The sequence below is a fragment of the Myotis davidii genome, unplaced genomic scaffold (assembly GCF_000327345.1).
Source record: "Myotis davidii unplaced genomic scaffold, ASM32734v1 scaffold238, whole genome shotgun sequence".
Taxonomy (NCBI): Eukaryota; Metazoa; Chordata; class Mammalia; order Chiroptera; family Vespertilionidae; genus Myotis; species Myotis davidii.
The window spans coordinates 3,658,644-3,681,119 of record NW_006293779.1 but is presented as its reverse complement, the minus strand read 5'-3'; the positions used below and the strand labels follow the sequence as shown (position 1 = coordinate 3,681,119).

The 22,476-nt window shown below is 48.7% G+C and overlaps 1 protein-coding gene across 1 annotated transcript in view; it reads right to left on the bottom strand.

Moving 5' to 3' along the window:
* ALK (anaplastic lymphoma receptor tyrosine kinase) overlaps positions 1-22,476 on the bottom strand; it is a 579,333-nt gene that overhangs the window by 74,503 nt on the left and 482,354 nt on the right. The window contains 3 exon segments of the mRNA XM_006767430.2: positions 1,729-1,898; positions 13,588-13,688; positions 16,080-16,211. Coding sequence (XP_006767493.1) covers positions 1,729-1,898; positions 13,588-13,688; positions 16,080-16,211 — 403 coding nt within the window.

Genomic DNA, 22,476 nt, shown 5'->3' with positions numbered 1-22,476 from the left:
TGGCAACCTCCTCCTGATCTCCACCCCCTGCACACAGCCCCCCAATCCTGAGGGAGCACCCACACTGCCCCTTCCTTCACTTTAATTAAGCCCATTTGTCCTGGGGACACTGAGCCTGGGGATGTCCCAAGGCTTTGATGTCTAACCCACAGGCATGGAAGGGGTGGGAAGCCGGTGCTCAGAGTGAGGACAATGGCTTCTTCCTCTGACAGCACAGCCTGAGGTATGAGCTCTGGGAATAGCAGACTCTGTGATGTTTGGGTGGAGAATTTGAGACCCAAATTTATATTTACAAAGCTGTGTACCAACTGAAACCACCCTCTGCCTTTTCATGAGCCCTTTGCTCTCATTTTTTGATGGTAGATCAGCCAGGAGGGAAAGTTAAATGTATTGTGGGAGTCTAATGCAGAGGCTGCTCGGGATTGTAGGGTTTGCTACTTAGCCTATTAAAGACGGCCTTTACTTTCCCAGATCCATTCACCTGGCCCCTTTATAGAGAACCCAACGCCCTTTTTGGTCTGGAACAGATCAGCACCAACCACTTGGGGTTCAACATGACGCACCAGAGTGTCATGTGAGCGGCTATGCCAGGCCATCTGTACTCAAGCATGGCTTGCTCCAGGCTGACTGCAGGTGGCAGTCTGGTGCCATCCCGGCAAGACAAGTGGCTGCTGAACTCAGCAGTTACTGCTCCATTTCAGAGCCATAGAGAATTAACAATCGTCTAGTCCAGCGGTTCTCAACCTATGGGTCGTGACCCCTTTGGGGGTCGAACGACTCTTTCACAGGGGTTCCTAAGACCATCAGAAAACGGATATTGAATATATAATTACATATTGTTTTTGTGATTCATCACTATGCTTTAACTATGTTCAATTTGTAACAATGAAAATACATACTGCATATCAGATACTTACATTACGATTCATAACCGTAGCAACATTACAGTTATGAAGTAGCAACGAAAATAATTTTATGGTTGGGGGTCACAACATGAGGAACTGTATTAAAGGGTCACGGCATTAGGAAGGTTGAGAACCACTGTTCTAGTCCAACCCTCTCAGTCTACAGATGAAGAAACTGAGACCCAGAGAAGTTCAGAGTCACAAAGGTCATTAGTGGTGGAATCTGTTTCCTGAAGAATTTGTCACCCACCTCATCCACCTGCCTCAGGGACCTGACCCCACCAAGCACTGGACTCGGATCTACCTGAGCACTGGTCCTCATTCTGGTGCTGCTTGCTGGTGCTTCACTTCTTTGGTTCTCAGTTTCCTCCCTTGTGAAAAGGGCAGGGGTGGGGAACATGGTAAGGCCTGTCCTACCTGAGTGGCAGGTTTTGCTGTTGTTAATGAAGGAATAAATAGTCAAATGGGAGAGTAAGAAAAAATGCATTAATTAAGAGAAAATGCTGTATACATATAAAGCCTGAGTATTATTTGGGGGTGATATGAGTTGTTCCATTTTATTGGAGGCAGCCAATCAGGCCAGGCCAGAGATGTGGGAGGTGAATGCTCATTAGCACTGACATCCCTTGGAGAAACTTGGTACTCTCTGTAAGACTGCATGTGTGTGTGTGTGCGCACACGTGTGTTTGCACACATTTGTGTGTACACATGTATGTACACATCTGGATGTGTGTCTTGGGGAGAGAGGATGGGGGAGGGAAGTCATGACTTCTCTGCATTTTGGCTGAGGGAAAAGGAGCAACAGGGATGGGAAGAGGCCCACCTGTCAGCCACGTCAAGGAGAGGCAGCACCGTCCACTGCCACAGGCTCAGGCCTTCATTTGTGGCAACATGCCAGACCATCCTGCTCTGCTCCTTCCCGGTTCTGTTCTCCACCAGCACCAAGGAGACGTTTCCCCGCAAGACTCCCTGGATGAGCCAGGACATTCGGAGCTGCAAGGGAGAGAAGAGCCAGAGGACACGGTGTTAAAGGAACTTCAGGACCTCTTTCTGAAACTCTCAACCAGTGATGGCGAACCTCTGACATGCGTGTCAGAGGTGACACGCGAACTCATTTTTTTGGTTGATTTTTCTTTGTTAAATGGCATTTAAATATATAAAATAAATATCAAATATATAAATCTTTGTTTTACTATGGTTGCAAATATCAAAAAATTTCTACATGTGACACAGCACCAGAGTTAAGTTAGGGTTTTTCAAAATGCTGACACGCCGAGCTCAAAAGGTTCGCCATCACTGCCAACCGTAAGGATGTTGCAGAGACTCAGTGAGGTGAGCTGATGCCTTGTACTTGATCTTGCTCACTGTCTCCCAAAGGCCTTTACTTAAGGTTCAAGTTGCTGGCCAGGGGCAATCAATGGGCCATTTTGGAACTTTGTTCAGATTGATGTCATTATCCTAAATTCACAAGATTCTTTCTCTGAGTTGATATCAAGCTCAATAGGGACAAGGTCAATGGACTTCCTAAAGAGGACCCAAACATTCTTGTCTGTGGCCCCAATTCACTTAGTGACCTTGGCTAGTAATTTTGTGACTCAACTTCTTTCAATGATGTAGGTACCATAGATTTTTATTTATCTCCTGAACACACTGATAATCTTATTTAAAGGGGTCTATGTCATGTGTTAGCTAACGGAAGATCCTATGACTTAATACCTGTGGCCATTGGTAGGCAAAGGTGAGACAAAATTCTACAAATTAAGATCTTTTAAAATGCTTGTCTTTCAGAATGAGAATGCCCACTTTGCCAAAAGGAAGCCACAATCATATGTAGTCAGTATGCATTTATTAAAGGTTTCTATGAATTTGTTCCCTAGGCATATGAAAGGGAAATATAAATAATATTTCTAAGAAAGTTTAAGTATAGCCATGCCCAGAGGCAGTGTATACTATAAACAAGCTCTCTGGTCTTTGTGTTTAAAGTAATAGAGGTTGTATGTTTGATAGAAACAATCTATAAACACTTAAAAGTTAGGACAATTACAGCATAGCATTGCCCCACATATTCCTGTTCACATCCTGTAATAACAAATGGTTATTGTGGAAAGCAAGGTAAACTATGTCCTGTGCAAGCTGGAGTTCTCATCAACGATGGTTTCACCCCAGAGATTCTGATTTAATTGGCCTCAGGCAGGTCCTGGGCCTCAGCAGTTTTTCAAATCTCTCCAGATGACTCTAAAGTGCAGCCTCAGGTGAGACCACTGGGGAGACGGGACCACTTAGTGCAGGAAGTAGCCTGGCCTTCTCAGTGAGGAGCCCATTTTCATCTTGGACTCGGAGTAAGAGGCAATTCTTAATAACTAAAAAAAATGGCTTAAAATGTGCCCACCATTGCCAAGGTGTAGAAGGAGTGTTTTTCCTGTAGGGGAGGACACGGCCTTCATCAGAAGGCCTGCAGGTGGCTGCTGCATCACCTCTGTTTAAAGAATGAGAACAGCCCTGAGAGAGAAGTCCCGGGGCTGGGTGAGCAGGGCTGACCTGAGAATGCAAACCGGACCTGAACTCTCCTCTTGGACCCACAGTGGATGGCTCTCACCAGTTTCTTAATTAGAAGAACTGGAGGACTGATGTCAATTCTTGCCGAATATCCCTTATGAGTTACTTATGTCTAAATGAATAGAGCAACTATCTGTGGTCCCCAGAGCAGATCACAGGCTCCAGTCCCTCTCAAAGTCTTCCATTTCCTAGGTTAAAGAATCCCTTTGATATCATTATGTGTAGAAACCCATGCCAGGTAGACCTGGGTCACTGTTCAGTGCCTAGAACAAAAACACTCTTGGAATTTGATCTTAATAAGACCAATTTCTATCAGGATGGCCTATAGGATAAAATAATTACATGTTTATTGAATACTAGAGAGCTGTGCTAGGCACTTGTATATATGCTGTCTCATTTTATACTCGCAATAAGTAGAGAGAGGTATTATCATATCCATTTTTCAGATATGGAAACTGAAGCTTCAACAGGCAAGTGTGTCACCCATGGCCACTAAGTCCATATGCTGCAGACCTGAATATCACACTGTGTTCTATGTTCTCTCTACCATATCTGTTTTGCTGTATACATATGACATATTGCGGTGATATGCACTTAAATCTTTTGGGTGAACTGTGAAGGTTTTCTCGACCCTTGTTGCTTAAAGTGTGGTCTGGGGACCAGCAGTGCTGCATGACCTGGGAGCTTCTTAGAAATTCCAGCTCTCAGGTCCTACCTGCTCAATCGGTAGGTCTTTAATAAGACCTTCTCCCAGAAATGCCCTCATATTGGGGGAACTAGGGAGATAGTGAATTTTAAACCATTTATAACCACTGCCTCTGCCACACGATGAATTGTCATATATGTGAATGTGTGTGTATGTGTATATATACATAAAACAAGAGTATTCACACAAATATGGGAGATCTTATACAAATGCTAAATAATATTTATGAGAAATAACACTCGTTGGGACCTGCAACAGTAAAATTTTTAATCCTTCTACACTCCCTAATAGATATGTTATAAATGGCAGCTTTGGGCTAATAAACTCTTTTATATGCAGACAGCAAATGAGACAAGTGGAAAGAGACAAGGCCAGGAGCACGCCCCCAGCAATTCTATCTCTGGCTCCAGCCGGCCCTTTCACCAGGCCTCTGCTCCCTCCCTCTCGGTGGGTCTGATAGACTTTCCAATTATGTGCCACCAGTGTTTGTCGCTTCATTAATTAAAGTTCTGCATGTAAAGCAGAGCTGCATTGTGGCTGGGCCTAATGCAATTATTCTCTCATGGCCCTTCCTCCCCCAGAGGCAATTACGGTAATTTTATGTCTAGAACATGCCTCGTGCTTGCTACGCATACCTTGTGGCAACTTCACAACAAACTCTTGAGCCCATCAAAAAACATATCAGCATGGAATTTAGGCTGAAGTTGGACAAAAGGGAATCAAAGGTATCGGGTAATGTCCACTGTGCATGCAACCCCAAATGTAGGAAATGCTACCAGCGGGGAGGTGCTATCTTTCTGTGACTTTCTGAAGGGCGGCATGAATTTCCACAGTTGAGACAAAACCACGGATAGATTCTAGTGTGTATTTCACTTCCACAAAAGGGGACATTTTTTAACAGACAGAGATGCTCAAAGATGTGCTTGCTTGAGGCGGGTGGTGGATATTGCCTGGATATTCCCCACATGTAATGACTGGGATTGTGTTGTTGTCAGGGACCTCCAAGCTCTTGAATGGAGGTTCAAAATCCTTCCCCACCTGAGATGCCACAGGTCTGTGTTCCTGGGTGTGAACTTGTAATTTTAAAAGTTCCTTGATTTCAACATGGCCCCTTATTCACCTCACTGAGAGGACTGACTCATTGCAAAATCTGTGTTCTTGTACACCACCTCCTAATTCACCTGGAAAAAAATGAACACTAACTCTCTGGCTATAAATAGCCAAACGCAAAATCAACCCAACACAGCAAGAGGCAGGCCAGATGCGGAGTTTTGATAATGAGCAAATTAAATATGCTGGCAAATACTTGCAATTACAGAGGCTTAAGAAATGCTGGATTCCTGGCCAGGTAGGAGACTTAAAAGACTGAGATCCTTTTGAAAACAGCATCCCATGCCTCCCTGTCTCTGAAGTATCACATTGAAGCCAGAGAACACCCAGGCGGGGACATCCACATGCCCCCTTCGTAAAAGCACAGCAAGAGGATGTGAAGGCTTTGGATAAAAATAATAACCGTGGGATCCCTGGCTGGTGAGGTTATGGTGTTACAGCTAGGTTTTAGAACAAAAACAATACAATAAATTTAGGGCACACTGCTATTAAAAGCATGTTTATGGAGAATAATATTGATATAGAAAAAAGATAACATGAAGAAAGAAGACACAAAAGGCTTGTGTGGTGTGATAGTGCACGTAGAAGCCTTGATCTCTCACTCTGCTCAGACCTGCATTTTTTTTTCCTGGATGGAGATGTACCAATGTGGTAACAGAGGTTGTCTTTGGGGAGTAAGACTGTGGCCAATTTCAGTTTTCTTCTTCATTCTTTCCTGTATTTTCCTAATGTCCTCTAATAAAAATAGAGCACTTTTGTAATCAGAAAAAAACAAAACAATAAACACTGTATTAAAAAAAAAGCAGCAAGGGAGGAAGGCGAGGTTGTTGGAAAGTGGGAAAAGAGAGGGTGTCACCCGCCCACTTCAGGGAGGCTGGGGTCCTCGGCCTGAACTGAGGACTTTCAAGGTAGAACAAGGGAAGGTGGAGCCTCAGGGGAGTGTTTATTATTTGACAGCTGGGGAGAGTCTGTGTTTTCAAAAGGGCCCCTCCGTATCTGGGCCACCTGCGTATGTTATCCCAGGCACCAGTGGGAGTCACGAGGGTCCACATTAACACGCGGGTTTTGAAGGGGATCCAAAACTCTGCCAAGTGCCCGAGGGTTTTATTCACACCCAGAGCCCTGACAGTAATTCTTCATTTGTCTCATCATTTGTCTTGGGGGAATGAGGTAGGGTCATGCTGAGGACAGAGCGGGGGCTTTGAAATCAGAAAAAGCAGCCCTGTCGTCATATATGGGCCTCAGCTTTCATCTGTAAAATGGGGCCAGTCCTACTCTCCTTAGAGATTTACTGGGAGACTTTACTGAGATTATGGGAGCCCACTGCTCAGCATAGCCAGCCATGGGCAAACTACGGCCCGCGGGCCGAATCCGGCCCGTTTGAAATGAATAAAACTATTGAAAAAAAAGACCGTACCCTTTTATGTAATGATGTTTACTTTGAATTTATATTAGTTCACACAAACATTCCATCCATGCTTTTGTTCCGGCCCTCTGGTCCAGTTTAAGAACCCATTGTGGCCCTCGAGTCAAAAAGTTTGCCCACCCCTGGCATAGCCAATACTTTTGCTCAATGTCAGTTCCTATCTCCTGTATTGGAAAGAACAGGCAGGGAATCCCATGTTAGAGATGATAGCTCACACACACACACAATAAGGCCGGGTGAAGGAGGCTGTGTTCAACATTTTAGTTCAGTGTTTTATCTTCCAGGTTCGCCAGAAAATGATCTTTCTGGTCTTATGGGAAGAAAAAGATGAGATTTTCCTTTGAGTTACATTGTAATGGTGTGACCTTGGGCTACCAGCCTCCTCTGTGCCTCAGTTTCTCCGTGTGTGATGGGGTCGATGCTGTGAGGTAGCCTTGTAATCCCCTGGCTGGGAAACTATTTTCCAGACAGCCATGGGGAAGAGAGGAGACTCCAGGCCCAGGAGCATCTGCAGACACAGACACCGGGGACTGTTTACTATTTGACAGCTGGGGAGAGTCTGTGTTTTCAACAGGGCCCCTCTGTATCTGGCCACCTGCGTATGTTATCCCAGTCACAGTGGGAGCCACGAGGGTCCACATTAACACGCGGGTTTTGAAGGGGATCCAAAACTCTGCCAAGTGCCCGAGGGTTTTATTCACACCCAGAGCCCTGACAGTAATTCTTCATTTGTCTCATCATGTAATGGCAGAGGTATTAATTTTGAATGGCTCAAGGATTTTAAATTAATTATGTCCAACTGCAATTACAATGGCTGTTGATTACTTTAGCCCATTAGCATGAGTCCCAGCAGTGCCAACCGCATCACAATAAGAGGTGACAGATGCCGGGACCCAGCAGCTTCCCAGCTCCAGGTGCTGAGGTGAGAACTCCCTGGGCTCAGAAATCTCAGTGGGGCCACACTGGGTGGACCCTTGAGTATCAATGAGGAGACTCCTTGTTAGCTCTTACCCTAAACCAGGGTCATGCTCACACTAAGGGGCTGCCCAATTAATTAATTAATTAATAAATATTATTATTGAGTACATGGCTTCATTGGGCACATCCTCCTGGTACTAATGCTCGGCTCTGTGCAAAACGATGCTCCCGACCTGCCTGCACGGTGCTGATTGACCCAGAGGAGAAGTAAGAACACGCAATGTATCACTTTATGTCTGCACTCACTCCTTCATGCCTGTGCAGATGAAGAAGAGGGATAATAATAATCACTGAAATTCATAAAATATTGGGGGGATAATAGTTTGCACGTTTTTATTTGATCCTTGCAATTAAAACAGGTATTTCCATCTCCAGTTAGAGGCAGTGCTTGAGGTCTTATGGCTCATCAGTGGCAGAGCTGGGATTCAAACTCAGGTGACCTAAGCCAAGTTCAATGGCCTTAGAGTGTGGGCAGATCTGACTTTGGAGTTGGACAAGCCTGGCTTCCATCCTGGCTCTGCCTCTCACTAGCAAGGTGACCTTGGGCAAGTCCTGAAAGCTCTGTGAGCGGCAGGTTCCGCGTCAGTAAATGAGCATGAGTCTCTGACAGGTCTGTTCCGGTAATGAGATAAGGCAAGTGACATACTCAGTACAGTGCCAGCCACATGAGAAGCCAGTAATTAGATAAAAAATGCTCCCTATGTTGGCTTAGCAGTTATGGAGGGTCCCTACGCTCAGCCCCCTGACTGAAGGAAGGCTTTTTTCTCCGCGTGGTACAAAGAGGTAGGGTGTTTGAAGGCTCTGGTTAAGAATTTGGAATTTATTTTAATGTAATGCAGCTGAGTAACCCATAAGTAACTTGGAGAGCAGGACCTATCCTTCACTTCTGTGCTGAGTCTAAAGAGATCTCCTGTGCTGCCTCTCTGGTCCAGGCCGGCAGCTGCCCACCCTTTTCGTCTGAGGCTGCTGACTCCTCAGAGAAAGCCTCTGAGCATGTACCTTTGAAGGGTGGGGCTCAGGTTTGAGTCCGGGTTCTGCATGCTCGGGCATCGCGGGTCCTCAGGGAGGATTTCAATCCTGCAGTCTTTGATGTGTGCCTAGGGCATTCTTGCAGCAGTGACGTTATTACAGGTGCATGAGATGGCTGTCAGGTGCATGAGATGGCTGTCGTTAGCTTTTGAAAGTGGGGTCCCAAGTCTCCTACTCATCCCCTGGGGCTTCAGAAAAGCCATTTAGGAAATGCCTCAGGAAGCACTCCTGGCCCTGCTCCTTCCCTCTGATGTGGAGGCACATTTTTAGGCCCCAGCCCAAGGCTCTCTGAGATGACGGTCCCATTACTGGGGTGAGTGGCTGCCAGAGTTAAGGCCTAGAGTCTCATACCAGCATCAGCTCAGGGACTCATGGGGTGGGGGTGGGGCAGCCAAACATGCTCTCTGTGGGCTTAATTAGGGGGTGGGGGGCAGGAGGTCACACAGAGAGAGGTACTGGTGCAAGAGCTCCCCATCTGGGCTTCTGAAACTAGGGGCACGTGACCTGCTCTGGTTACTTCCCAGGCTCCCTCCCTGCCTTGGTGACTTCCGTCTAGTCTTCCTCTCCATTCTCTCTTGTCCCCTCATTTACTGCTGCTGCCCCATTCGTAGGGGATTCCCTGGGAAAGGGGAGATGCTCTTGTGTCCTAAGGATGCGTGGCCGCCCTACTGCCCAGCTGTGCACAGTCACAGGCAGGCTCCTCCCACAGGGCTCCTCAGTGGGGCTGCAAGCAGGGTGTACGGATGCCAGAGGGCAGTCCAGGTGCCAGCCTCCTCTCCCACACCCCTCTGTGCCACATCTGCTGGCTTTAGTGACATGAGGGGAGGCCTCCTTCCTGGCAGGCCAGGTAGTTCATGCCGCCATGGAGGAGCCCACTGGTCACCTCCTGCCCTGAGTGGCTAATTAAAACTACCCCTTCTACCACCATAAGGCTGATGTCAGGGGCAGAAAGGAGGCCGGGCCATGTCCCAGGATCCCGTGTGTGTGTGTGTGTGTGTGTGTGTGTGTGGTCTATGTGTATACCCATGTGTGTAAAGAGAGGACAGGATGGCTACCACTCTGAGAGGGTCAGACAACCAGCAGCTGGGAACTGCCCTGCCCTAGGGTCTCCCCCAAGTCGAGTGGGCCTCATCCCATACTTCCTGGGTCCTTCCATTCCTGCAGCTCATAGGAGGAAAACTGTTCCATGTTTTTTTGGGGAAAAAGAATGAGGGAAACCCAATTCCCCCTCCCACTCCAGACCTTGTTCTGTCCTGAGAACATGGTTTAAAATATTCCAGTCACAGGCAGGCTATTCAAATAAAATAGAATCTCAAACCACACGGGGCTTGTTGAGACATTCAGGCTTCCAGGATGTGTGAAAGGCAGGGGGCGGGGCGAGACGGCCCTGCCACTCTCCCGGCCTCTTTATTCCTGGCAGCTGCGATGCTAGACACATCCGAGTGTGTCTTCCAGCCAAGGGGACACAAGCAGGTCTGACAGCAAGCGACACATAACAGCCACTGCAAGGCTCCCCTCCCCGGTGGCAACTTTAATTATTTGAACTGGAGTTCAGCAAAAGAAAAAGAAAAAGAAAAGAAAATCTGAATATATTGTAAGTGACTCCCCAGTTTCCCACAGAGAATAGCTGTTGGGGAATAGGGGGGTAAAGAACCCCACAAAGCTCTCATTTGTGGCTGGGCCAGGCAGAGGCCTTTAAATATTCATGCCCCGTATGCAACTGTGCAGAGTGGTGGAGGAGGCAGGGCCTGCACTAAGGCCAGCACAGCGAGAGGCAGCGGCTGGAGGCGCCTGGAGGAGCCCAGAGCTGGCATGCTTCAGGAATGTCCTGGAAGGTGGCTGGTACCACAAAGGCACACCCTGGCTATGTCTCCGTCATTGGTGGGTATCTGACCTGACTCCCTGTGGGCTCTGATGGGTGCTCTCCCAGCACCTCTGTCTCACCACCTCTGTCCCCTACCTTGTCATTTCTAATTCCTTCTCTCATCCTTCTGAAAGGCAAATTACGGCACAATTTGGAGCCACAGGCACCGGAGGAAAACTCTCAGCATGGGCTCAGAATAAATTTCAGTCACGATTGGCAAGAACACTTTGGCCAAGTACTCGCAAGTTTCAGTTTGCATCCACATCATGGAGCTGGGGCTTGAAAATGCAGAGTCTGGGCTCTGCTCAGTGACGCCATCCAGGGAGCCCAGGGTGGCGTCCAAGAATCTGCATTTACTACATGTTACAAGTGACTGCAACTGGAGAAACACGTATTTAGATTTTCATGGGAATGCATTGAAGGTGACACTGGTTCCCCTATGGAATCCATTGAGGATTGTGGGGTTTCTTGAGAAAGCACTTTGTGACATTCTGCAAGTACTTCAACTCCCTGGAGGCCCCATGGACCTGCCTGCTCTGGGCTTGGAGAAGATGCTCGGTGGTGGGTATCAGCCTTGGAGCCCATCTTGGCTAGCTGCCAGCCCCTTGGGCCTGGCTCTCATTGGAGACCATCCATGGCTCTCCCTGGCCCCATGGACCTGCCTGCTCTGGGCTTGGAGAAGACGCTCAGTGGTGGTATCAGCCCTGGAGCCCATTTTGGCTAGCTGCCAGCCCCTTGGACCTGGCTCTCATTGGAGACCATCCATGGCTCTCTCTGGCACCCACCCTCCTGCACTCGGGCCCCACAGCCAACAGAGGCCCCTGTAGGTCTGCAGGGTTAAGCTCACACAGTCTCACACAGCAACGCAACATCCATTTCCTGTCACCAACGTTCAGCAGACCCAGGAAAAGAACATCAAGTTCCTGCCTCTGCATTTAGGATTTGGGTAAAATAAATGGCAAGGCTTACAACCCTGGAAATGCATATTTCTATTTTGGTTATTTATTTTTCTGATGAAAACACTTCCCCAGCACTGGGGATTCAAAGACCCGTCAGTCCTGGATGAATGTCTGAGAGCCTGAATGGGAAACGACTGTGAGCTGAGGGACGGCTCGCTGCCTCCCCTCCATTACTCCTGCTGAGCCACCTGCTGGAACAGGGCTGGAAACAGCAGGAACAGCCCCGAGCGAATGTGGCCCGAGGAAAATAAAACAGGCCAGTAAAACAAAAACACGCATTTAAGCTATTGATCAACCCAAAGGTTACTAGAGAAATGATGAAGTGTTAAGAAAATATCATTTTCACCTCGACATTCCTTTTTCTAAAATCAGGCTCTATTAAATCCAGAGAAGAGTAAATTTAAAGATCAAATGCTTTTAAGGGTCCCCTCACCTCCCAGGTGGGCCACTGTCTCTCCGCATTTAGATTTCCTCCTAAGAAGCCTTCCTTTCCAGGCGCCTGCTCTGAGGCACCTGAGAAATACCAGCGATGACGATGACTGTGTAATTCCACCATCTGCATCAGAAAGCGTGGCTTCCCAAATACAATTGAATGTAATGAATCCATTTATTTGTGCCCTGACTTCTTCCAAAAAGGATTTAAGGTAGCTCACAGAGATACATAAAAATCTAGTCAGATACCATAAACTAGAAGAGGGTGAGAAAGATGGGGCAGATGTTGTTATAAACTGGGATCAAGGGTGAGGCTGCTGCAAACAACACATCAGGGAACCCTGTTTGTTTACCAAGAGGGGAGCCTCAGATTTAATTTGACCTTTCTTCTGATTAAAAAAGTTCATTCGTATGTCTTTTCCATTCTCATTCGATTTATGTCTGTGAAGTTTTAGTTCACAGAAAGCCTGGAAGGCTTGCATTTGCCTGTACCCCATGGCAGGGAAGCTGTGGGCCAGAGCGGCAGCTCCCTGGGGTTCTACCAGCCAGCAGGGAGGAAGCGAAGCTCTCAGTTTCACAAAGTCCACAGCTCGAAGGGAAACAAATTAGTCAGCGGGCAACTAGCTATTCCTGAAACAAGCCAGCAAGGAACTTCTCCTATAAGTTTCCAGAAAGAGAGGATCCACCATAGGCTTTCCACTGTGTGCAAGGTGTTTTAAGGGGGTGGGGTAGGGGGAGCAAAGAAGCGCAGTCAGGGCCCCGCCTTCCCAGAGCCTGGAGCGGAGAGTCTGATTTTTGACTCGAGTCCCCTTTCTCCCCCCCCAACCTTCTGTCGTGTGTTTATACAGGGTGTCGGGCACTGTTAGCTAACTCTTGTCATGCGTAATTTGTGCCAGATGCTATGCTAGCCATTTGTACACATTAACTATTTAATTCTCACCTCCTTGGGGTAGGCACTCTTATTGTCTCCACTTTCCAGATGAAGAAACTGAGGCCATGAGAGGTTATTAACTGCCCCCATAAATAGTACAACCAATCAGGGGTGGAACCTGACCGGGACCGTGTTCTAAGCACATTTCTTGGGCCTTAGAGAATATGACCTTATGCTAAGAAACATGGCACCACTCCCCCCAATCCTCACCCTGAGAGGTAACAGCTAGAAGAACCATTTGGGTAAGTGACTCTCAAGGTACCGCACTGAATGCCATTGCTGTCTTAGTGAAATCTACGTAAATCAAATTTCTGATGCTCTATAACATTTGACATGGATAACAAGAGATTGCTATTTTTAAAAGGGATTCTGTAGAAAGTCTTTTGTAAATCACTGCTACCCTCCCCTGTGATGCCTTGGAAGTGTTTTCTAGCTTTGCTTAAACCAAGATCCCACTGCAAAAGCTCAGGGCTGCTGAGGATGCTGTCTAAGGTGAGGTTCTCTGCAGATGGGACCTTGTCACGTTGGTGGGCTCTGTCTGCCTGGAAGATGGCGGAAGTGGCCCTACTGCCCTCCCTCCAGGAGAACAAGCAGCCTGACCTCAGGCCACTTTGCTCACTGTTTGGGTTCATCTGGAAGTGCAGAGGGGAGAGTGGAAGAAGTCAGAGAATAGAGGAACATCGAGACTTGCCTCGCACGGTGAGTTCTTCATCGGTGCGGGAAACGTGGAGCTGGTCACGGTAGCACTAGCAGAAGTGGGGTCCTCAGTGGTGTTGAGCAACAGGGCGTGGCCTGGGCAGAGAGGAAAAGAGTCAAAGCTGCACCATCATCATGCACTGAAGGGCCCGGGGGTGCGGGGTTAATAAGTGCAGGGTTCATGGGAACATCTCCTCCAGCCTCTTTGAGGCTGTGGCTTTCTGCTGCCTCCAATGGATAAGACAGCCTGCTTGTCACTGTCACAGAACTCGGCTTGCAAAGGTCTTCATTCCAAAGATAGCTGAGCTTCTGCATCCCTGATCTCTTAGGGTCACCAGCTTTAGTCCAAAGGCCAGGAGCAGCTTGAAGTGCCCTGGACCACCTGCCCCCAGCCCCATCACTCCCCATTTCCAGTCATGCCCATGCTTTGCCCAGCAATGGTCTCTAGTACCTTCATTCTCCCCCTCCCTCCTGATTTCTTGTTCCTAAACACTAATCTGCCTGAGAACCTGGAAGAATAGGAGCTCCAGCCCCACATTCCGGTGGGAGAAGCGTCAGTAAACCACCAGGACTGCGGGGCACTTTGTAGGTGGCCAGTGCTCTGGAGACAGGTGCCAGCGAGAGCCCACAACTTTTTAGGCACCCCACAGAACCCCAGGCAGGACTTTAGTCATTCATTTCTACTTTTCTCTGTCTCTTAACGAAGTTCATTAATGAGTTACTACCAAGTTACAATTCAGGTGGGTCCAGAACAGAGTAACAAGGATGGGCTAGTCATCCTTGAAAGCATGCTGCCCACCCTTGAGGAAGGATCGAGTTGATGGGCTTATGTGACTGGGGAGGGGAAGGACCTCATTGGGTGTGTGGGCCACACCAGTTGTCTTTCAATATCTGAAGGGCTGCCTGTGTGGGAAAGGCAGTGGTTTTGTTCTGTGGGGGACAGAGGCCATGATCGATGAGTAGAATATACAGGAAGATAGAGCTTATCTCGAGGTGAGGAAAAGGTCTGCAATCAGAGCAGTCAGTGGGTGAGTTCCTTTAGGAGGCGTCGGAGGCATTCAACAAGTGCTGGGCACTTATTCGCTACGGGTGCTGTTGGGGGACAATCAAACTGAGAGCAGAGGCGTGAAGACCACGTCTAGCTTTGAGCCCTGTTTCTCTCTCTGATCGCATAGACATGGTGCTGAGGACAGTGCAGTGCAGCAAGGGGGCTGGGAGGAGAAGCAGGAGCTCTCGGCCCCCACATCTGTGAGGGGCCGCAGACCTCTCCCGTGGCTGCAGTACCTCCGCAGCCTTGGCCCCCACCATGGGCTATGCATATATTCATACTAGAGGCCCAGTACACAAAATGTGCACTCGGGGGGGTCCCTAAGCCCAGCCTCTACCTTCTCGCAGTCTGAGAGCCCTCAGGGGATGTCCGACTGACAGCTTAGGCCCGCCCCCATGGCAGTTGGACATCTTTAGCACTACCACAGAGGCAAGAGAGGCTCCCACCACCGCCGCTGCACTCGCCAGTGGTCAGTGCATGTCATAGTGACTGGTCATTCCACCGTTGTGTCAATTTGCATATTAGCCTTTTATTATATAGGATAATTATAATGAATTCTTGAAGGCATCCATAGGATGTGTGCTCTCTTGGAAAGAGAATAATTCTTGTATGAGGGTCTCCAGCGCTACAAAGAGCAAGCACATGCAGGGGAGGGAAGAGGGGGAGACAGGCCCGCCCTCCAGCCCCATCCTGCAGAGGTGGGCCCCGGGCCTCAACCCCAGGCACAGCACAAGGCTGCATGGCCTGCCTCTCCAGCAGCCCGACTCTCAGAGCTGAGCTGGCCGCACAGAGCCTCTCTCATCCAATCAGGGCAGGTGCCTCTGAGTGTGGAGTCAGATCAGCAGGTATGGTGGCCACTCTTGCGTGTTACTAGGTCTCTCTGCTCCTCTGGCAGTTAAGCATGGGTCATGGGAAGATGGGCTATGGTGCAGGAGGGAGGGTGTGAGGGTGGGGGTATGGCTGAGGAGGCTGGGCAGCAGGGAATGGACCAGATGGGGGGCAAGGTTCCTAGGACATCACCTTGGGGCCAGTGACACAGGTCTCCCTGTGCCTCAGCACCCCCAGTCATAAAGAAGGCTACACTTTTCCTTACCTCTCAATGAGTAATGGGCCTGCCACACAGTAGGTCTCAACAAATACTTGTCGAATGAATGGATTATTATTACTGTTGCTGCTATTTTTATATTTCAGCTAACCTTTCACCAAGTTTCCCATTTTAAGGAACAAAAGGTGGCATCTACCTGGGCCTGATTTAGTCATTCTAAAGCCCGGGGAAGGGTTTAGAGGACACTGTGTGGAGCACCCCAGGGCAAGCTCGGGACAGTTACCCACCCGGGCTTACCCGGCAGGGTGGGGCAAGGTCCACCTGCCCTGGGCGGTGCCCTAAGTCTCTTAACTGGCTGGGTGGGCACCAGGGGGAAGGAGAGGAGTGGCAGTACCTTGGTGGTCCTGGAACCGGGCCTCCTTTAGGGTCTTGACCTGCCACTGGGGCGTGTGGGGTGAGAGTGTTCCTTGGGACCAGCCACAGAAGCCATCCTCGAAACTGCAGTAGAAACCAGCAGGGAGCTTACCTATGGGAGGAGCGCAGGGACAGTCATTTCCTGGAAGGCTGAATGCAAACAATGCCAAAGTCAAGTATAATTAGCCAGGGCGACCACATTGTCCTCACTAATAACAGCTCCCTCGGTGGCTAATGATACTGATCATGATGAAGAGAGACCCCAATCCCCAACTTGTACAGGTGCTGGTTTACAATTTTCTAATCTTCAGAAAAAACTGGTAATAATAACAACTCCACAGCAATCGGTATTGTTAACCCAGTTTTAGATATGACAAAGCAGAGGCTCACTGATGTTAAGCAACCTGACCAAGGTCACCTAGCCAGCAGGTAATCCAGCTTGAACCTAACTCTTCTATTTCTGAACTTACACGGACCCACAAAGAACATGATCCAGGGAGAAGCCCACGTGTGCTCAGTGGACTACACTCCTAAAGCTCAGCCCAGTGGCAAGAACCTAACAGTGTTGGCCTGGAATTGGCTTGGGTCCCTCAAACCCCTCTGTGTACAGAAACACACTTGCTCAGAACTTCCTTTTTCCAACCCCCTTGCAGTGAAGTGAAGCCACCTGAGCAGTTCTGGCCAATGAAATGTGAGCGGAAGGGACGTACGTCTCTTCTGGATGGAGCCTGCGGAAAGCTCTGTGTAATTCTTCAGGCTCCTTTCTCCTGTTGAGGGGCCAAGGAGACTTCCTGTTCCTGGGGCTGCTGCTCTATGATGTGGAGCCCCTGCCAGCCTGCGTCCCAGAGAGACCTTGCGGAGCAGAGCCCCTCTCCCAACCCTCAGTGAACAGGGTCTGTGTCAAGTTAAGCCCCTGAAATATGGGATCGTTTATTACTGCAGCAGAACCTCGCCTATCCTGACCAAGCAATCCCAGTTACTAGAGCCTCTTTCCAGCATCTGTTGGCTCAGCATAAATAGCCCCATTATGCTTTTCTCTGCATCAGACTGACCTCAGGTCCCACTGAAGAGGCCACAGTCAGCTTCATAGACCCACAGAGGGAGGAGGGCAGGGGAGAGGGTTAGAGAGGGCTTATGCTCTACAGCTGACTGGGAGAATGGCAGGGAAGGCGCTCAGCCCTGAGTGGGCATTGCAGGCTGTGGTGACAGCACCTAGCAGTCCCTGGCCCGGCTACATCCTGTGCAAGAGAGACTGGACCCACGGCACTGTCCTTCCTCTGTCTCGCCTTCCTGGCAGTGGCAGGCTAACACAGAGGCCCTGACGCACCTGGCTGTGACAGCACCTTCGTGAATTATCGCTCATTTCCCCCGATTCTCTGTGCATTTCACACGGAGGCAGCATTATAAATTAAAACAGGCTGGCACGACTTGGACATCTCTTCCCATTTATACCCCCCTGAAGAAGTCGTTTCCCCAAGCCCTGCATGTTCCTCTGATTAAAAATCCAACAGCTAAGGAGACCTTTCTGTTTTATTTTTTATGCGCCCCCTCAAGGGATCCCACAGCCACTTCTTTTGCAAAAACTAACTGGTGACCTTCCGGGGAGCGTCCTTTACAAGCGTGTTTGACCGGGCACGACAATGAGGATGCTAGCAGGGGATGGGCTCCCCAATGAGGATGCTAGCAGGTGATGGGCTCCCGTTAAGAGGAGGAGGCGGGGCTGAGCTGGTGCCTGCAGGGCACATCACCCTCGCCTCCCGCTTCCAGGAGGTGAGGGGGAGATCTTGATTCGTGGGTGCTGATACCTCAACAGCCCTGGAGTGGGACACCTGCACTCTAGCCTAGCCTCTCTGTTGCATACTGTGCGACCTCAGACAAGCACTTCCTTCCTCAGCCCCAGCTCCCTCCTCTGTGAAATGGGGTGATAGTAGCTGTTTTGAGGACAAAATGAAAGAGAGAGTGTGGAAACATTTTATAAACAGACAGGGTTGAGCAAATACACAGAAGTGGTGACATTATTCATCATCCTTCTCCCCAGGGCAGGGGAGCTCGCGGGGAAGTGCGCTACAACAGCCCAGCTACCCGGAGGCAGAGAGTCCCTCAGCTGCCTCTCTGGAGACGCCTGTGCCTTCCACCTGTGCCAGTGGCTCTCCACCTCCTAGCCCACCTTGGTCCAGCTTGGCACAGGATCCAGGGTGAGCTGGGATTGGAAGCCCCTTTCTTTTCAGGAGGTCAGCAGAATCGGTCACTGGACAATTTATGTGATAACTAAGACCTCGAAGAGTGGGTGGGGAGGCGATGAGACGGTGTCCACTACTGCAAGCACATGGGCTGTGTGTTCAGCAAAAAGCCACTCCTGAGGAGGCTGGTGGGCAAGGGCATCAGAGCAGAGGCCCTTGGTGGGTTAGGCTGGGTTTGGGAAATTGCCACCAAGGCCAATTGCTGAGCACAACGTTGGCACACAGGGTTGGTCTAATGCCACCTCCTCCTCTGAACATCCTTTTCTCCTCTCATCCACCCCAGGCACCCGAGCGGGGCTTGGCACACTGTAGGATCGCCATACTTCGCTGCTGATGAAATGGGAGTGAGTTCAGTCCTCTACACCCTGTCACTCAAAATATGGTTCAGAGACCAGCCGCACCCGCATCGCCTGTGATACTGTGAGAAGTGTGGACTCTCAGGTCCCCCACGCCAACCCCATCCCCAGAATTGGAATCTGTATTTTTAACATTCCTAACATCTGAGCAGCACTGCTCTACCCCACCCTCTCCTTGGGCTGCAGCCAGATAGTTCATTGGCCGGATGGCAAGTCGGGCTGTGTGTGGGTCAATCAATCCCACAACATTGGCAATTATGACACCTGATTCCACTCTAAGAGAGACAGATTTGTGGAGTCACAGAGATGTGACCTCAGCACCAGCTGCAGGAACTGCCAACTGCAAACTCCAGGCCAAATGACACCACTTCTTTTCCTTCCTGTGTGACAACTCGGTTAACATTTTTGATAAATATGTGTTATACATTTCCTTGAAAATATAGAGTCATGGGGAAAAATGTTAGAAGAAATACATCAAAATATTATGGTTATCTCTGAATGTCTGAGAGGGAGGATTATGGGTGATAGTAATTTTCTTCTGTGTACTTCTCTAGATTTTTCAAATATTTTACAACCAACATGTTTTATTTTACAATAAAGAAACATAAAAAAACCTGTTTTGCCTGACAGGAAAAGTATCCCCACTAAATAGATGAGATTATTAAGTACATGGAGGGGAAGTGAGCTGCTTGCAAATACCTGGTGAGTCAATGACCCATCCAGGGGATGAAGCGAGAACACCTTAGCCTTTTCTGGGGAGCCACAGGCCATGAGGGCCACTGCTCGACACCCAGGGGCCCTTGAAGACACTCTTTGGTGGGTGATAGCGTCCTGGATGCCTCACTTGAATCAGTAACATTTAATTGGAATGAGGGAAGAAGAATGGGTTTGGAGGACCAGGTGTGGATGGACAGGTTAGTGATTAGATGAGAAGGGCAAGGGCAATGCCGCCACCTCCATTTCAGGTCCCTGCTTATCTCAGACAGAGATGCTTGGGGTTGAGTCTGAGAATCGAGTGAAACCCCAGTAGGTGTGGGGAATTCCTTCTGGGGAGAGAGTGGAGTGAGGCTGAATTGATGGGATACAGTCTACTTTTCCCTTCAAATTCCAACCATGGCCAAGCTTGGTTGACTACCCTGGACCAAGATTGGCGACCCTTGTGGGGGTTCCAGAAGATCTGGACATCCCCAACAGGTGAGCTTCTGCTCAGAGAAAACATTCTAATAGGTTCCAGACTACCTCGGAAGGACCAGGTGAGGTCGAGAGCATTGGACATCAACACATACCACATCAGTGGGCATCATGTCCCAACTCACATTACAGATGAGGAAACTGAGGCCCAGAGGTGGGGATGAGTGATCTTACCCCCACCCCACTCCCTAACCTTTTCCTGGTCCCTTCTTCCTGGGTGGAAATATAGCTAGGGTTGTGCTCGGCAGAACCAGCTGCTAGAAACTCACAGAACAAGAGTCTGGCTTGTAGTGGTTCAGAGTGTGGGCTCTGAAGTCAGACTGAGTCTGAATCACTGCTCAGCCACTGGTTAACAGTTTGACCATGGACTTCAGGTTCCTCATCTCTAAGATGGGTGTAATGGCATCACCTAGGATTGCTGTCAGGGTGAAATAAGTTAATACATGCAAAGTGTTTGGAGCAGCTCCTAGTATATAGTAAATGCTCAATAAATGTTAGCCAATATTATTACTACTGTTGCTATCTTCATGGGGATGGTTTCCAGATCAACACCAGTCAATGCAATAGGGAATACTGCAAATATCCCACAGAGAATGGGGCTCACAAACAAGGAGAAGGGTATTGGCTAGGAGGACTGTAAAGACCAGAGTGGCAAAAAGGTCGAAATAACTCTCCTTCTGAATTGAACTTCTCTTCCTAGCAACCAATTTCCGTAGCAAAGACCTTGGTGGGGGTACTCTCCAGTGTGGAGCTGTCATTCCGACAGCTGGTCAGAGCAGCTGCTCAAGTTCGGCTGAAAAGGCCACAGGGCCCCAGGTGCCTGCCCTCGGGCCCGCAGCTAGGCTGCCCTCCAGCTTGGAGTTGGTCCTGGAAACTTGTTAATGGCAAGTCCCTGAATGGTGGGAAAATGCCCTGAGCTCGCAGTAATGGCCAGATCCCGCAGGCTCGATGCTCTAATCATGGCTCTGTTCCTGACGTGCTGTGTGACCCGAACAAATCAATTACCTTCTCTGTGGTTTCATTTTCCCAATTGTAAATCAGGGCATGCCCTGCCTGACCTGTGTCCCTGCTGGGAAGTGGGCATCAAGAAACTAAAAAAAAAGGCAAAAGCAAAATCACACAGCTCCGAGGCACTGCTGGAAATACTGCAGAGACCAGTAACTAGAGACACACAGAGGCCTCAGCCTGGCAGCTTGGTGGCTAGGTTCATTCGGGCCACATGCAGAGTGAAGGTCTGCGAGACAGGCCAGGAGCCAGACAGTGTGGGCAGACAAGGCGCCTACCTGCAACTCCTTACTGAGTTGATCTAAACAACCACAATTCTGCCATTATTGGAAAACTTTTGCATAAAAGGTAGTTTTTAAGTTGAAAAATGGATTTCTTTATTGCTTCATTTATAAGAGAATAAACAAAACCATTTTTCCCCCAAGGGAAAGTCTGTCCTCCAGATGACCTGGGAAACACTTAACTTTTTAAAGCTATTTTGCAGGCCAGTGTCACGGGGCTGGTGTCTAGGAGGTGAGCATTGGCTGCTGTGTCTGGGCCCCACAGCACCCAGGCACGCACCTGCTGCCTGCTCCCCGACCCTGCTCTGTTGTTTCCCCTCCTGCCCCATGTTGGAGTTTCAGCATCGAGGACAGGCGCTATGTTTTCATCTCTGCTCCAGGACCTAGCATATTTTCTCGCTTGTATCATATGTGTACTGTGTTTTCGGTTTCCCTGGGGAAAATGTAAAAACCTCTAGTGTTTACTCCTAGCCAAAATAGCTACTGAGGACACTGTATTGAAGTGGAGTGAGCACTGGGCTGGGAGTCTAATGCTGCTACTAACTACCAGTGAGAACTCAGCAACTTGTTTTCCTCTATGGAGACCAAGTCTTCCAACTCATTTATTCATTTTAGTGAACAAAGAGTCAGTTGTGTCAGGAGTCACTTGAAATATTGGTACAGGGAAGAGTACCAAACCCCATCTGCCCACAGAGAGGGAGAGAAACATGGAAACCACCCTTATGAAATGTAATGGATGTGCACCCACTAAGATGGCTAAAATAGACAGGCAGATAATAATAAATGTTGGCAAGGATGTGGAGACATTAGAACTGTTATATATTACTTGTGGGGATGTAAGATGGTGCAGCACTTTGAAAACAGCTTTGCAGTTCCTCAAACTGTTAAATATAGAGTTATCATATGACCCAGCAATTCTATTCCTAGGCATATACCCAAGAGAAATAAAAACATCTGTCTACACAAAAACTTGTACATAAATGTCCACAGCAACATTATTCACAATAGCCCCAAAGTGAAAACAACCCAAGTGCCCGTCAACCGATGACAGGCTAAACAAAATGTGGTTATCTGTACAATAAAATATTATTTGGCAATAAAAATACACAAAGGACTGATACACACTGAAGCATGGGTTACCCTTGGAAACATTCTGCTAAGTGAAGAAATTAATGACAAAAGACCACATATTGTATGGTTCTATTTGCATGAAGTGCCAAGAACAGGCAAATCTAGAGAAACAGAAGGTAGATTATGGTTGCTTACGGTTAGTGGAGGGGGCATAGTTGGAGGAATCGGGAAAG